This window comes from Hydra vulgaris, chromosome 04 (genome assembly GCF_038396675.1).
Source record: "Hydra vulgaris chromosome 04, alternate assembly HydraT2T_AEP".
NCBI lineage: Eukaryota > Metazoa > Cnidaria > Hydrozoa > Anthoathecata > Hydridae > Hydra > Hydra vulgaris.
Window position 1 is genome coordinate 17,097,581 of NC_088923.1, and position 16,813 is coordinate 17,114,393.

The following is a 16,813-nucleotide window of genomic DNA, read 5'->3' on the forward strand; positions in this document are numbered from 1 at the left end:
AAATGCATCTTTTTCATTTTTTAAAAATGCCATTTTTTATGCAGTAAAATATAAAGGAATACTTTTTTTATTAAGTATTTATAATATAAAAAAAGCATACTTATTATATAACTTAATAATAAATAATCTGAGTTTATTTCAAAAATATTTTTTTCTGTTATCTGTTTAATACAAGAGAATTAAATTGTGGTTGCCTAGCGACAGCATAAAAATCTAAAACATTTAACACACTTTAAAGTATAATCTTATTATTAAGTTATTACTAAGTGTATATACTATAGGGAGTTGAATGAACAATTAAATGAATGCTGAATATTGTATAACTTACGCAAAGTACACTTTAAAAATCTCTTTAACTTTTTGTTACGTAATTTAAAGAACGTAGAAATTTATTTAACTTTTACGTGATTTACAAGATGAGGACTTTTGTCTTATTTATTGCTTTCGGTTTTTGTCGCCAAGTGCAGGCTGGATTTTTTGAGCCAATAATAACTGTGGATCAACTAGATATTAATAAATATTTGGGAAGATGGTACGAGGTAAAACTTTAAAATTAGGTTTTCACAAAATGTGATCTTAGTTTCTTAGTATATCAACAGAAAAATAGTAAAATTAGAAAAAATAAATAATATACTTATAATATCTAAACATAAAAATAAAAAAAAATTATGCATAGAAAAGGTTTGATACTTTCAAGGAATAGTAGTTTCAAGTTAACAAAAGAAAAAAAATCTGAGGATTTTAAGATAACAAAATATTAAAACTTATTTGTATCGGAGCATTAAATTATGTCTAAAATATGTTTTAATTGAGTCTACTTACCAAATTTTCTTGCTTCAAAACAAATAATTTGATAAGTTCATATTAAGGGTTTTTTTTTAAAATAAATTCTAATTTTTTATGAGATAAATATATATATATTTTAAATAAATTCTAATCTTTTATGAGATAAATATATTCTAAAATAAGCATATTAGCATTATATGTTGTAAAGATAAAAACATGGTCAACAAGATGAAAACATGGCAAACACGTTAAAAACATGATCAACAAGATGAAAACATGGTCTAACTGCTCAAGTTAGGAAGACTAAATTTTTTGCATCTGAGATCCAACATAAACACTTCAACTTGACAGCGATAAATGTAAATTTTAGCAAAAACATATAATAAGCAATAATAAATGTAATTAATAAAAATCAAAGGGTTTAATATAAATGAAAAATACCCTCTTCAGTATATTTATATGCATATTACGATCCAATTAATAGAGCTTTAAAAGGAAAACCTGAAATTTTATGTTAACGCTTTAAATCCCAGCAACCTCTGTTATTTATTTGTGAGGCACTATTATAAAAGCATTTCTCCCTGTGTGCCCACTGAAATGGTTCGTAATACATTAAAAAAAAGAAGTTTTTTACACTTACTCTTAGGTCCCGTATAAACAGAAGGGGACGTTTATTAAGTTATAGTGTTTTTTTTCTATCCTCCCTGAGTTTATTAGGATCCCAATTTAGTTTTTATTTAATCATTTTCAAAGAATTTTGAATGGTTTTGCAATCTTTTTTTGTGAAAGAAAACTATTTCTGCACTTAAATATGTTGAATACGCAAACGAAGCTAATATGTTACGTAAACAAAATAAATAAAATAATAATTTGAAAACATAACTCTTTCTTTTTCTCTCTTCATAGTTAAAAAAAGTTTGCTATGTTCTTGTGAGTTAAATAATTTTTCTTACGTTTTGATGTTCTTAGAAATTTAGGCTAAAAACTTTCCCATTCATTACGTCTACCACCCCCACCAATGCATTCTCCTTTCATTTATTAGGCACCTAAAAGTATATCTTAAAAAGTTGATTTATTATCCTTACTTTTTACAGATAAAAATGAGTCATTCGAAAGGTTCTTTAAATTCAATAAACACTGGAGTTCATGTCCCGATCTTCGAATCAACGAACAGAAAATTGAACTGCTTATTTACGCGCCTGTTGTTGAATCAGCAAAAAAATTATGTTTGAAAAAAGCAAAAAAAGATTTGAAGGAAGAAACTGACCGTTGGAGAGCCATAAATCCAAGAAAATATATTTTAAATATGGATCACTATAGTGATACAAGTTCCACAACTTAACACAATATTGAAAAATTTTTTCAAACCTTTTGAAGGTTTTGTCTTAAAGCTAGTTTGCTAGAACTAGGTACCAGTAAATCCGGATTTTACGGAACTCTTTTTTTCCGGCCAAATTTGTGAGACACTTTTTCAAGTTTGTTGAAAACTTGCATGGTATGAAATTGTTTTGCTGTGCAATTTTTTAGAAATGTGCATCAACATAAACTTTTTTTGTATACTAGAATTATAAACTTTAATTCTGCATGGATTTCTCTGATGTAAAATTTTATTTATTAAAAATTTGATTGTTGTTAAAAACGTGCTTGCTTTTTGGGCATCAAGTATAAATCAAAGGAATGCTGGCGTATTTTTCTAATATATTCCTTGGCATTAAAAAACTTTTTTTCTTACTACCTGCCAATTTTCATTGAATAAAAGCATGCCCAGACACCTTACCAACTTACTCCAATTAGGTTAACAATTTCTTGTTGTTTGAACGTCTACAGAGGGTGTAGAATATCCAAAGTATCCAAAAAACTTCTAGCCTATCAGCCTTAAGAATCCAATTCATGTTTGATGGTACCCTGTTAAAATATATTAAAAAGTACAAATAAGAAAATTTAAATTTCAATAAAATTTACTTTAAAGTAATTTTATTTGCATTTTTCATCATCTTAAAGGGTTTTGTAAAAGCCCCTCTAACTTCTTTCCTAAACACTTTGTAAATACATAATGCCCTTTGTAAGATCTTTCTTGTGATACCAAGTTGTATGTATTTTGATAAAAATTGAATTAGTTATTACATTCTTAGTTAAAATTTGATCACAGTTTCTTCAAAAGATATATAAAATTTTGGTTCTTAAAATGCCATTACTTATTGTAGAATTGTTCAGTTTTGATAATTTTTTCACCTTTAAAGAATTTACAATTAAAATATAGACCTTTCCAATAATATATAACAATCTAGTAGTTGATTAATTTAAAAATATTAAGTCATATACCTACTAGAACTTTTAAACATTGCCTAAATTCAAATGAACTGTTTTGTAAAGTTGGAAGCCAACTTAATGCAACTATTTATTAAAATAGTGAAATAAACTAAACAGGAGCATGGTAATAAGACGTGTTGTTTTCTAATTACCCCACATAGAATGTTAAAATATATATTCATATCATAAATGTAAGGATAACATTGTAAAATGCGTGCATATTAACGTGAAAAAAAAAATTAATAAAAAAACGAAGCAAAAAAATAAATTTTTGTCTCTCGTCTACCTAATAATATTATTGATTTTATTTATTCGGTTCAAATAGACTTATATAAAAATACTGCTGTTGTTTTAGATGTTATATTAGATTTTATACTTTATTATATTTTATAACAAGATTTCAAGTAGCATGATTCCGAAATTGACATTTCAAAAGAATTTGGTTTGTACGACTGCAACTTGTAAGTAAATATTATTTTCTAAAAAAGAAGTAAGTAATATTTTTCGAAGTGAAATGAATATCATTTTTTCATGTTTAACTGATTGTTGTAAAAATATATAGAGAAGGCCGGGGTTAGTTGGAGCCTTTTTTTTAATCCGTGGTGTAAGAATATATAGAGAAGACCGGGGATGAAGTTGGAGCGTTTTTTTTAATCTGTGAACCTAAATGCAAAGATTTTTTTAATTTTTTTTTTACTGCCGTAATACTACTTACTAAAGCATACAATATTCACTAATGATAATTAAATTTAGTTATGTAGTTTTTAATATATCTTTGATCAGAGAGCTACAAAAATATACTGCTTAGAATTTTATTGGTGTAACTTTAGTATTTTCTTTTCTGGCACTTTCTTTGCAGTTTTTGTCTCTACTTCTTTTCTTTTGCTACTTTGTTCTCAGTGTTTCTGTTAAAATGCGAGTCCTTCTAATCTTAGGGCCAAATTTATTTGAAACTCATGGTATCGAAACGTCCGATTTTGAATGAACGCTTTCAAATTCTTCAAAAATTTATTGTGGGGTTTTTGCTACACCTGCTGGTGGAGTTTTGATAAGTCTTGGAGTTAATGGTCCAGTATGCTCAGTATTATCTGAATGAAGGCAAATATTACAATTAAAACTTATATAAAAAATCACTAGTAATGTTACTATTATTACCAGTAGCCAAGGTAGGAAGTTCCTGACTGATAGTATGTAAAGTAGGAAACATTGTCAGTGCTGGTTCTAAAAAGTCTGTAACTTTTGAAAGCATATAGTCTACATCCGAAGAAATTTCGCGATTGAATGGATAGATTCCGCTGACTTTAAACCCTTGAAATATGTTTTTCATTGTCATTTCAAGAGGAAATGACAATGAAAAACACATTTACACAGCTTGGAATGTCATAAATAGTCATTGTTTAGCTTTTATTTGCATTCATTTATGTGTCAGATGCAGTGTTGAAGAATGTTTTAAAAGGAAAGTAGATAGATCTGTCTAATGACTGCAGCTTGTGCGAGAAGTGAGGCGGAAAAAGGACAACATTACAACTCCATTAACTTTTGCAAAATCCAAAACTTCTAGGTCAATGTGTGATTCATGATTGTTGAATACAAATAAAGCTGATTGCTGTGGGGGAGGGGGGCATTGTACGTGAGTCACAAAGTGCTTCATGAACAGTAAAAATCTCTGTCCATTCATTCATCCTAATCGATTTGCAGTTTCTATGCATCTTGTTGGACCATCACAAACAACATGGTTACAAAAAATTACTCTAGGAAAAATAAGAACTGGTGGAATAGTAATCCCAGAAGCGTTCACCGCACAACACACTGTCAGAAACTCCCTTTGTGGCAATAATCTTTTGTAGATTTTGTACAGTTGTACAACCTGTAAAACCTACATTCCAAATATCTGTTGCGGTAAAGCAATTTTCTTTTAGAAACGAAGAAAACCATTCTACACCAGCACGCTCGTTCTTTTCCTATGAAAGAGGAATTTTGCATTTAGTTTTTTTTCGCGTAATTGTAAACAAACTTTTGCACTTCTGCAGGAATGAGGTCATAGTATACGAGTGAAGCTTTTGCCTCGTAAATACATTCTTGTTGTTGTGGTACCCCACAATTAAAATGGTTGGGGTGCTTGACATTGCTTTGATGTAGTATCTTCTGAGTCACATGAGGAATGCCATAATCTGCTGCAGCTCCTCGGCATTTCTCTCCATTTTCAACGAATCTTTTGAAAGCAGAAAGCATCATATTACTTAATGTCGTATTTTTTCCTGGTGTCATATGTTTATAATTACACATTCTAAAAATAATTTATTAATACCGATAACTCTTTCATTACTGCAGCTTTACAAAAAATTCTATTAGCCGTGACCGCAAATAGTTTTAAAGATAAATTAAAATCATATAATAAAAAATAATTTAAATTTAAATAACAAACCTCTTTAAAAAACCAAATAAAACAACTTTTTAAATGTTTAAATTTTAAAAGCACGACATTTTATACAAAAGAGTTTACCAACTTGAGTAAAAAGCAACAACCAGCTTGTGTTTAAAATAATAAAGAAAAAGCCACTGTTAACGACGTGGGGTGCGAGAGTTAATAATAATGAAAATACATGCTAAAAAATAAGATCCTTGATTTAAACTCTAATTTAGTATGTGAGTAAAATTATAAAATAGCAAAAAAAATCTATGAGCGATAATAGAAGAAACATAATTGATGCTAAAAACGTTCCAGCAAACCCCATTTAACCAGTGCATTCTTAAACGATTTAATTAAGTTATCCCATGCACAAAACTCTATAAAAAGCACATTAGAAAAAAGCCAACAAAAACTCTACTTAGATGTTATCAAACTATTCTATTATATTTTGTAATACAAGATTAAAAATAATAATACAAATATTGCAAAAAGTTACTTTCACGTGTACGATTCTCTAAAATCATGAGCAACAACTTAACTTTCGGGATTTTTTTTATCCAACAACAAACATATTTTAGTTTTTGAAACCATCGTTATTCGTTTAAACTGCTCGTTAGTCGGCGCAAAAGTTCAATGTTTCATCTAACCCCGCGTTCCGACTAACCCCGCTCTCCCTTCATATCACAAACACGCTTATATTTGTAGCTTTAATTTCAAATCAAAAACCTTTACACTAAAAGCGACGTTAGATATTTGGATATTCATGTAAAATGTTGAATTTTTATTGTCGTTTTTTAAATAGCTATATTTATTATATATATATATAGAGAGGCGATTCACAGTGAATCGCTTCATACAAGCTAGGTGGACAAAAGTCATATCAAGAAATCGACTAATTGATAATATTTTCACAATAACAGTCCTACATTAGTAATAACTTGCAGTGTTAATTAAGAAAAACATTCCAGAGCAATGAGTCATAACCAATTAAAAAGGCGTTAAAATGTAATTTCATTTTTGAAAAAAATTAATTAAAAATTTACAATGGTTGCATTAACATTTAACAAGAATTAAAGAAAGCAATCATTTTAATGCATCGATGGATTTTACCTTTGAGGGTAAGTACTATTTAATTACATTAAATATTTTATTTAAAAGTTAAGCAATATGTGTTAAAATATGGTTTAAAAAACTGGTTTAAAATTGTAAAATACTTTTTGGTTTTTAATTTTTAAATTTATACAACTTTTTGTATCGACATGTATCCAAGCCAATTTATTAACAGTGTATAGCTAAAGTCCTAAGGTGTACAGCAAAGAAAAAATTTTCACCACATAAATGCACAATTTTTTGTTATTAAATTTCATTTAGATCATGTGCGCTCTTTTTCAAAAATGGAGTCATTTGAAGAATGGCGAAGACATAATTAGAAGAAAGAAATTCTCGTTTATTGGATTTTATTTTGCAAAGATTTTGTGTTACTAATGTAATTTGACTAGAGATTCTGAGAGGTCTTTGCATTTAAAAATTTCATGTATGGCTTCAAAATTCGCAATAAAATGGTCTGCAGCACATATGATGATGGACCGTTTTTTAAAAAAAATAAAATTTGGTTAGAGGGAGCAAATGTAGAATTTATAGTAAGTATATACCAGCAATGTACTTTTTCATCATCTGGAGAAATTCAAGGACGACCAAAAAAGAACTTTGAAGACTCGTCCTTTAAAACCAAAAAACGAAAGGTTGAAAACTTAGTAAAATCGCAAAGTGCAACTGAGTTGACCACAGCTGCTAAAGTAGCATGCCGTGTGTTGGGGCAAAGAAACCAAGCTACTTTAATCAGAAAAAGTCTGGAATCATAAAAAAAAATTAAATCAAAAGACTTTATTTGTGGTGGTAGGCAGTTAAATCGTGACGAGGCATTAACTTATTACATTGACTCTAAATGTACAAATCATTCATATAAACAGACGAGAAAGTGGTCTTTAAAGGCAGGGCATATATCATTTTCATCTTATTATAGTCTATGCAAGTCAAAAAAGTTATGTTGTCCATTAGATGAACATATTTCTGTTACAGAAACACGTGCCGAAATTAACCTACAAGCTGTACTTGATAAAACTAATGAACGCTTAATTGAAGCCCAATGCGAAGTTCTTAAAAGTATTACTTTTACTACGCCATTCATACTAATTAGCAAATGGGGATGTGATGGGAGCTCCGGTCACAGCACATACAAACAGAGATTTAAAAACTCTGATGCTACTGATGAGTTTCTGTTTGTATTTTCATTTGTTCCGTTGAGACTGAGTGACGGTCAAAATATTATTTGGCAAAATCCACGACCTTCATCCACGCTTTATTGCCGACCAATTAAATTTATTTTTTCAAAGGAAACAAATCTTTTAACTACAACAGAAACTAACCAAGTTTTAAAAGAAGTTTCTTAACTTGTTCCAACATCTATAAAACTCAACGAATCTTAAAGTACTAATAAAAACGACCTAATACCATCATTGATAGATGAAAAAGTTTGCAATGCCTTGACTGACACAAGTTCCCAACAAAAATGTTACATATGTGGTGCGACTCCTGAAATGATGATCGGTGAACTAAAAGGCATAGTTGTTAAAAAAGAACATTTTGGTTTTGGTCTGTCTACTTTGCATGCGTGGATTCTTTTTTTTTGGGTGCATGCTACACATTAGCCATCGTTTAGATATAAAAAAGTGGCAAGTTAGAAGCGATGAAGATAAATCTAGTGTCCAAAAACGTTCAGAAGATATCAAACATAAATTTCAAAAGCATATGGACCTAATTGTAGATAAACCAAAACCTGGCTTTGGGAATACATATGATGGAAACACAGCTCGCAGGTTTTTTATGAAGCCAGAGTTGAGTGGCGAGATTACGGGTTTAGACATCAATCTCATTAAAAATTTCAGTATTTTATTAAGAACACTTTCCTCTGGCTATGATATTAATTATCATGAATTTGAAAAGCTGTGTTCTGAAACCAAAACTATTTATATTAATCTGTATCCGTGGTACTATATGCCTGTTACTGTGGACAAATACTTGTACATAGCATGGAAGTTATAAAAACATGCCTTCTTCTAATACGACAACTGTCGAAAGAGTCTCAAGAAGCCCGCAATAAAGATTTTCGTCGATCTCGCGAACACCATACAAGAAAAAGTTCACGTATTTGCGCAAATATAGATTTGCTCAATATGCTTTTGGCAACATCAGATCCTGTCATCAACTCACACAGAGAATTGTCAAGTAAGAAAACTGGTAAACTACCGGTGGAAGTTTGAGTTTAATTATCCCACCTATAATACCACCACACATTGTTGAAAACAGAATTATGTGTGACGATGAAGATTATTTAGAGTCCGATTCATCGGGTAGTGAAAATAACAATGATTTATCCAATAATAATTAATTATTAATAAAATATTTTTTTATTTTACATAGTGTAGTGAGTATATTTTTATATTTTGTATATTTGTAGTGAGTATATTTTTATTTTAGGCAAAATTTTATTACATAATTTATGTGTTGAAATTTAGTATTTATTTTAATTACCTAGTTATCTTTTTTAAGACAAAAACTTTTAAAAACTTTAAAGTAATTAAAATATTGCCTTTTTTACAATAAAATTTAAAAAAAAAAATACTTTTTATAGTAAAATTGACCTTTTGGCGCCCCTTTGAACTTAAACGCGCGGGGTAATTACCCCCTGCCTCCCCCAGGCTACCCTACTGCATAACAAATCAATAAAACACCAAAATATTGTTAACTACATTCTTAGGAATGAAATTACAAAACAAAATATTTTTGTCCACCTTGTTTAGCATGTATGAAGCGATACACTGTGCGATTCTACAAATATAATGAGGGGGGGGGGGGAGGGTGTATCCTCCATAAGTACCGACTGGCATCTAAAAAAACAAAAAGGTCCTCAAAACAAAAAATTTAACCGACTGAATTGTGTCAAATACCTGTCCAGTCGACTAGCCGACTAAATTTGTAAAAAAAAAAACTATAACTTGAAAATCACCTTTTTTGGGGAAGGGGTTGGGGGGTGTAATACCCCTTCCCCCCCGTAAAATCGCCTCTGTATATACAGCTATGCTCAAATGTATGGAGCACCCCTATATTTTATTTAAAATTCAAAAGTAATGAACAAATAGTAAATGTGAATGTGTTTATTTGATACAAATTATTTCAATTCAACAATATTATTTAATATAATTAATATTTTGTAGCACCTCCCTTTGCCTTGATCACCGCACGTAGTCTTTTGGGCATGCTGTCCACAAGATCCTTACATACATTCGCTGGTATTTTTTCCCATTCATCCAGAATTTTCGCTTTAAATTCTTCTTTGGATTTACATCTGTAAATTGACAACTTCCTCTTCAAAATAGACCACAAATTTTCTATGGGTGACAAATCTGGAGACTGGGGGGGCCACGTAATGAGGGGAACTTCATTTGTTGAAAACCAGTCCAAACTTTTTTTTGCCTTGTGGCAAGGAGCGTTATCTTGTTGAAAATAATATTGAGGGACATCTTCGTCAAATAATTTCAATATTGATGGCTCCAAAACTTCATTTAGCATGGTAATGTAGCGCTCTGCATTCATCCTACCCTCACATAAAAATATTTCACCTACGCCACTGGAGGCCATGCAACCCCAGATCATTGTGCCACCACCGCCAAATTTGACTGTAGGGATGATACATTCCGGCTCAAATGCTTCGCCTGGTCGTCGTCTTACAAAGGTGCCTCCAGGTTGCCCGAAAATCTAGGTCAAAAAAGTAAAGGAATACAAATTTGATATTATAAATTTCAACATGTAAAATTTCAGGTACTTAAAGGAATAATTTCGAAATGATATTTTTATTTTATTTTTTGGTTACACCGTAAGTCATAATGATGCCTTACCTCTATATTTGATTCGTCTGACCAAATAATTTTGGCCCAATCTTCTGATGACCAATTTTGGTGCTGTTTAGCCCATTCTAAACGAAGTTTCTTATGGTGCTCAGTCAGCAATGGTTTTCGGCGAGCCCTTCTTCCATGTAAATTACCTTCTTTTAAGTATCTTCTAACACTTGGAGCAGAAATTTGAATTTTTCTGTGCTCCCACAGATCGCTAACCAAGTCTTTAGAAGATTTGGTCCGATTTCGAAGTGAAATCCTGTTGAGGAAACGATGGTTTCTAGGAGAAAGTATACGTTTTCTTCCCGTTTTTGGTCTATTTTCGTATGAACCAGTTTCACTAAATCTATTTATAGCATTTTGCACTGCTTTCCTTGAGCATTTCATAATTTTTGAAATTTCCACTTGGGAATGTCCTTGTTTATGGAGTATCACAATTTGGCTTCTTTCACTCACAGAAAGTTCGCGTGTTTTACTCATAATGAAAATAAATAAAGAACGATAAAAAAAATCACTACTTTTAAACAATAGATAATGAGCGGCTGACAATAGTTACGTTTAAGATAAGAATGAAATGAATATCTTAATTCGACAGAATTTATACTAAGTGAGTATGTAGACAAGTTAAGACAAGTCTAATCATGCCCAGACAAGCAAATTCAACATGCATTAAATGATTTACTAATGCTTAAACGTAAAAAACAAATAAAATACCATTTAAAAAAAAATTCATCATGTATATCTCATTTTTTAAACACAAATATATTTAAACAAATAGGTGCTCCATACATTTGAGCATAGCTGTATGTTTATATATATATATATATATATATATATATATATATATATATATATATATATATATATATGTATATATAAATATATATATATATATGTATATATATATATATGTATATATATACACTTATAAATATATTTATATATATATATTTATATTTATATACATATTTATATATATATATATATATTATATATATATATATATATATATATATATATATATATATATATATATATATATATATATGTATATATATACACTTATATATATATTTATATATATATATTTATATTTATATACATATTTATATATATATATATATATATATATTATATATATATATATATATATATATATATATATATATATATATATATATATGTATATATATACATACATATATATGTATATATATTTTTTTGTATATATATATATATGTATATATATATGTATATATATATATATATATATACATATATATATATATATATATATATTATATATATATATATTTATATATGTATATATATATATATATATATATACATATATATATATATATATATATATATATATATATATATTTATATATGTATATATATATATATATATATATATATATATATATATATATATAATATATATATATATATATATATATTCTGTGCTTTTCAATTTGCCAATTATCTGAAAGGAAAGTAAGTCCTGTTTTCCAGCATTATACTTAAACATTTGTTTAAACTATAAACAGCTAAGCAATTATTTAGACTCTTTGCAATCTGATGGCTCCATTAAAGTATTTAATGCTGGTAGAATATCGAAACCAACTGGAGTTGCAAATAATGCTACTGGAAAAGCAGTTGTCGTAAGAAATGGAACGCTTCTTGTAACTTTTCCTCAATCAATAAATTTTTTCAATGCAAACTGTAAGTTATTTGTAGTATTTATAGTCTTACATTTTACGGCATCTATTTAAATGTTCATTTAATTTATACAGGGGTATTTTAGTGAATCAAAATAAGTTAATAAGTACCGTAGAGTAAACACTTTTTTGTGTGAATATTTCTGTTAATATTGATAGTGTAGAAAAAAAGTTTTGTAAAAAAATAAAAAAATAGAAACGTTTCTTAGAAAGCTTGTTTAAAACTTAAACAAAGAAAAGCAAATATTTTTATATTTAAACTATAAATAAAAATACTGTAGAATAGTTAATCAACAATCAAAAGTTTATTTACAGTGTGTTGTCCGGCTGCGTAGCATAATGCAGTTCTCATTGCATTTAACCAAGAACTTTATTTTTCAAATTTGTTTTACTTAGATGCAAGAAATTTAAGAAACCGTGGCGCAATGACTAGAATTCTGGCTCCACGAGGTTCGAGGTCATGTGCGGGCTTTGAGCAGATAAGCGACATCGGTAAAGATGCGTGATAAGAACGTAAGGTCTTATACGAGCACCTCAATAACTAAAAAAGAAAAAAATTGAAAATTACTTTTAATTTAAAACAACTGAAAAAAACTCTTTAAAGACATCTGTAGTTTGTATGAGACTATGGGTATGGTTCGACAACATGTAGTCAGCAAAAAAATATTGTCAAACAACCAGTGGCGTTGACAGGATTTTTTGATGTTTCAGATATGACACTTTAAGGCAATGTGCAATATCTAAACTGAACTATGTTCATAATTATGTCAAATGAGGATGCTTAGCCAAAAATTGCTTCGATTGGAGCCAGGAAACAAAGATTTCAAGGTGGAAGGAGCAAATGTTTGCGGTTTTTTGTAACTGGGCTCCAATCCCAGTGGATTTCTTTGAAAAATTCTTATTTGACTTATGCATAAACATAATTAAGTTTTGATACGCAATTATGCGTATCAGACCTGGGAAAACCTGGTTTTCCCAGATCTGATACACATAATTACGTCATGTTTTAATATTGGTTTAAAATATATTTTTAACGTTGGCAGCTTTAGTTTATTAATTAAAAACATTTTATAATTTTGTATGAGGAGTTTAAAATCGATTATGACATTAAGTTTATTGTTTAATAATTTAAATAATGTAATTTAAATAATGCTATTTAAATAAGAGTTGTAGGGATTCAATGAAAAGATAGTGGTAGTAGTTTTATCATCCATGATCTTTAAGTTAACTGACCTCTAATATTATAAATAATTATTTATAATATTAGAGGTCAGTTAACTTAAAAGTACTTGTTTATCCAACCTTACTTATAGTTTGGATAATTTGAATTAAAGACATTTCATTTAAAGATTTTTATATATTTTCTTTTATAAAGATTTTGTGGTAAAACTTGGAAATCCTACTTTTGGTACGCAAGGTCTTTACGAATATGCTATAGTTACCACACCGTTCAGACTAACAGCTTGGGTACTAGCACGAAATCCACAATCGTTTTTTGCTAATTATCAAAAGGAGGTTAAAGATTATCTCAAGTATAACGGATATAATTGGTTTTGGAACAAGCCTACTCCAACTGTACAAACTCAAGATTGCATATATCCTGAATAATTTTCAACTCACTTAGCACTACTCACTTACTACAAACGTCACACTAATTACAAATGCTTACAGCATTTTATTGTACTTTTTTTAAATTCAATAATTTTTTTAGTTTATTCATTATATTTCACACTAAACTTAATAAGTATTAAGCTTTAAAACAAGTTAAAAGTTGTTCTGTTTTTAGATGTTATAAACTTATTACATTAAATAGTATATTGTGTTTATATATATAAAAATATATCCATATTTTATTTACCCTGGCCCAAAAAGCTTGGACTAGTATTACAAAGTTGGATTTGTAAAGATCCGCGTCTACATTAAATAAAAAAGTATTTTGTTTGAGCTTTTTTATTAATATAATTTTGCTTTTTAAAATGAATCTAAATTATATAAATGTTCGTTCATTGAAAAGTTGGAAAATTGTTGCGAAACAATAGATTTATTATTAATAAAGAAAATTCTACAAGACATTTATTACTATTATAAAGTAGAAAAAAGTAAAAAATCTTCTCATTCACTTTTAAATAAACCTCACCAAAAATAACCCCAACTTAGTAAAATATGCAACTCTAACATACGATCAAACGTAGCATTTTAATGGCTAAACTATAATAAACGCATTAGGCCAGCCTAATGACAGCTAAATTTTTAGTTTTTTTGTACAGAATTTAAAAAAGCATTTAAACTTGAACCTTTACAAGTTGTACTTGCAAATAAAGCTCTTTAGAAAGTAGCGCTAACATACAGAGCCTATAAAAAAATAATAATAAGAAGAAAAGATACATTTTTTTTGCTGAAAGCTTTCCTAGAGTATGAAATTTTTTTATTTATTTGCAATAATATTTTTTATTAAATAAATTTTGCATCTTGGATGACTAAAACATACTATTATTATACAACTAAACAATGCCTCGAGTTTCTGTGTTTTTTATTTACTTCTTATTATTTTTTCTTTTTACCAAAAACCTCATTTGTAATTATTTCCATTTTTATATATATTTATATATAAATATTTGTAATACAGAACAAAAAAAAAAAAAAAAACTATTGTATATAAAAACGTTATCGAACATGATAATACTAACTATCAATAAAAATGCTATCGAACTATAACTAGTTATTAAAATATCCCTTACGTGCTTTTTTGCAAGATGCACTTATACTTAAAATATACACATATACACATTCTATACACATTGATTTAAAAAGGTTGTTACAAGTTTTGGGAAGAACTTTTTTTCAAATGGTTTTTCTAGTTCTTTTTTAAGCGTTTTTTTCAGTCCATGAAAATTTCTTTGTCTATCCAAGCTCAAATAGATTCAATTGAATTTAAATCTGGTGATTAAACTGTCCATGGCAATAAACCTACTTTGTTTTCTTTCATCCATGCTTTGAATGCTGTACGAGCAGAGTTAGCAGGTACCTTATTGTTGAAACTGACACCATTTATTTCAATAATTCCGCATTTCTACTAATAGAACCTTTTAGTTCACTAGTGCCTCCATATGGTGTTTTAGTTAATTCAGTATGTATAAATCTTACACACATACTTCATTAAAATTAAAGCAGCCCATAATACCAACACTCCAATCGCTTCTTAGCAACAAAGTAATAAATATACTTTTCAGATTTTAAACTTTTAACAAAGTCTTTTTTTTCTATTACTTCAAATTTACTTACATAGCTAAAAATATTTGCTTTCACTGTTATGAAAACATCTAACTCTCTTCTTACATCAGCTTAATTTTGTGAGCCGATCACTGGCCGTCATTAGGGTTTTTTTAATCGGTGCATGAACTGCAACATTTTTCTTAAGTATGTTTCTAACGTTATTTGAAGAAATAACTAAAGCATATGTAAGAAATCATGTCAAAGCATCTAATATAAATAATAAACTCGCAATATATTATTAATTAAAAGGTCCGAGGTTCAATGTTGTATTTTTTCTGGTCATATTTTCGTTGTTGGTAAGAAAAAACCCCGTAAATTTCTTAGTTAATTGCTCTTTTGCGGTGCTCTGTGGCACCATTGTGAGAACTTTTTGGAGCATCTTAATAAATACATTAAAAAAAAAAAGACACATAGTTTGGAATCTAAAATTTTTTTATAAAGTATTTGGATCATTATATTATAACATAAGCAAGAACTAGGTGTGCATCACAATTTAGTTTTAGATACAAAAGAAAAAATAGAAATTGTGAAAATTGTTTTAATAAAAATTTCCTAGTTATAAAAATCTTGCCTTAATAATTTAAACCTTTAATGAAATACTTACATTAATAAGGCAAGAAGTTGTAAATAAAAAGTTGCTTAGTTTCATTCTCAAAGCAATTAATATATGTATATAACAAATATATGTATGTGTGTGTGAGAGAGATTGTATTTGGCACCCTAGGTCAGCTAATTCGAAAATGGCCTAACTATGAAAACATTTATGATTTGATTAATACAACTGACTACCTTACTACACTTTTAACCATAATTTGACTTAATTGATTTATTGAAAATAAATTTATTATTGCAAAAGTATCATTTTGTTTCAATCAAGGCAACCGGTTTCCTAAATCGGAACACTTTGATTCTTTAATCGGAACATGTGGCTTCTTTTAAAAAATTACTTTTAAAGTTAGCAAAAATCACTTAAACGTTACTTTTATCTTTACAGTGACAATTTAAACAGTTCGTTCAAAACTTATAATAGGATTAATACTACCCTGGCAAACTGAAATTCTTCAAACAAAAAATTATATCAAAGCTTCAACTATTATGACTTTCTTTTATTTTATCAATTAAAAATCAATAAATAATGTATTATTTCTGAGGTTTATGGTTGTTACTAAATACTTTTAAATTGCGCCTGAACAATTTCTTCAACTCTTTGATTTTTACTTGATTAAGTTAGGAAAACTTTATAGTTCCAATCGAGGAAACTTAGGACTATTTTGTTAAATCACTGCAATACCATGTTTGTAGCAATTTATAAGCTAAGTTTATTGTTGTTTGCATTTTAATTTCCATCGCATTAAACA

General features: G+C 28.5%; 1 protein-coding gene across 1 annotated transcript; it reads left to right on the top strand.

Annotated features, from left to right (window-relative positions):
* The first annotated feature begins 258 nt into the window (after nt 1-258).
* On the top strand, nt 259-13,992 carry LOC100208567 (outer membrane lipoprotein Blc). Its single transcript, XM_065795645.1, has 4 exons — nt 259-539; nt 3,494-3,557; nt 12,028-12,186; nt 13,558-13,992. The coding sequence occupies exons 1-4, from the start codon at nt 417-419 to the stop codon at nt 13,788-13,790; spliced, it is 579 nt and encodes a 192-aa protein (XP_065651717.1). The 5' UTR covers nt 259-416; the 3' UTR covers nt 13,791-13,992.
* Nucleotides 13,993-16,813: the final 2,821 nt, after the last annotated feature.

Excerpts from the sequence above, each read along its gene's own strand:
- LOC100208567 (XM_065795645.1), top strand. The coding sequence starts at position 417 with ATGAGGACTTTTGTCTTATTTATTGCTTTCGGTTTTTGTCGCCAAGTG. Across the intron at positions 540-3,493 it reads ATTTGGGAAGATGGTACGAG|ATTTCAAGTAGCATGATTCC; the intron begins GTAAAACTTTAA and ends TTTTATAACAAG. Across the intron at positions 3,558-12,027 it reads GGTTTGTACGACTGCAACTT|ACTCTTTGCAATCTGATGGC; the intron begins GTAAGTAAATAT and ends GCAATTATTTAG.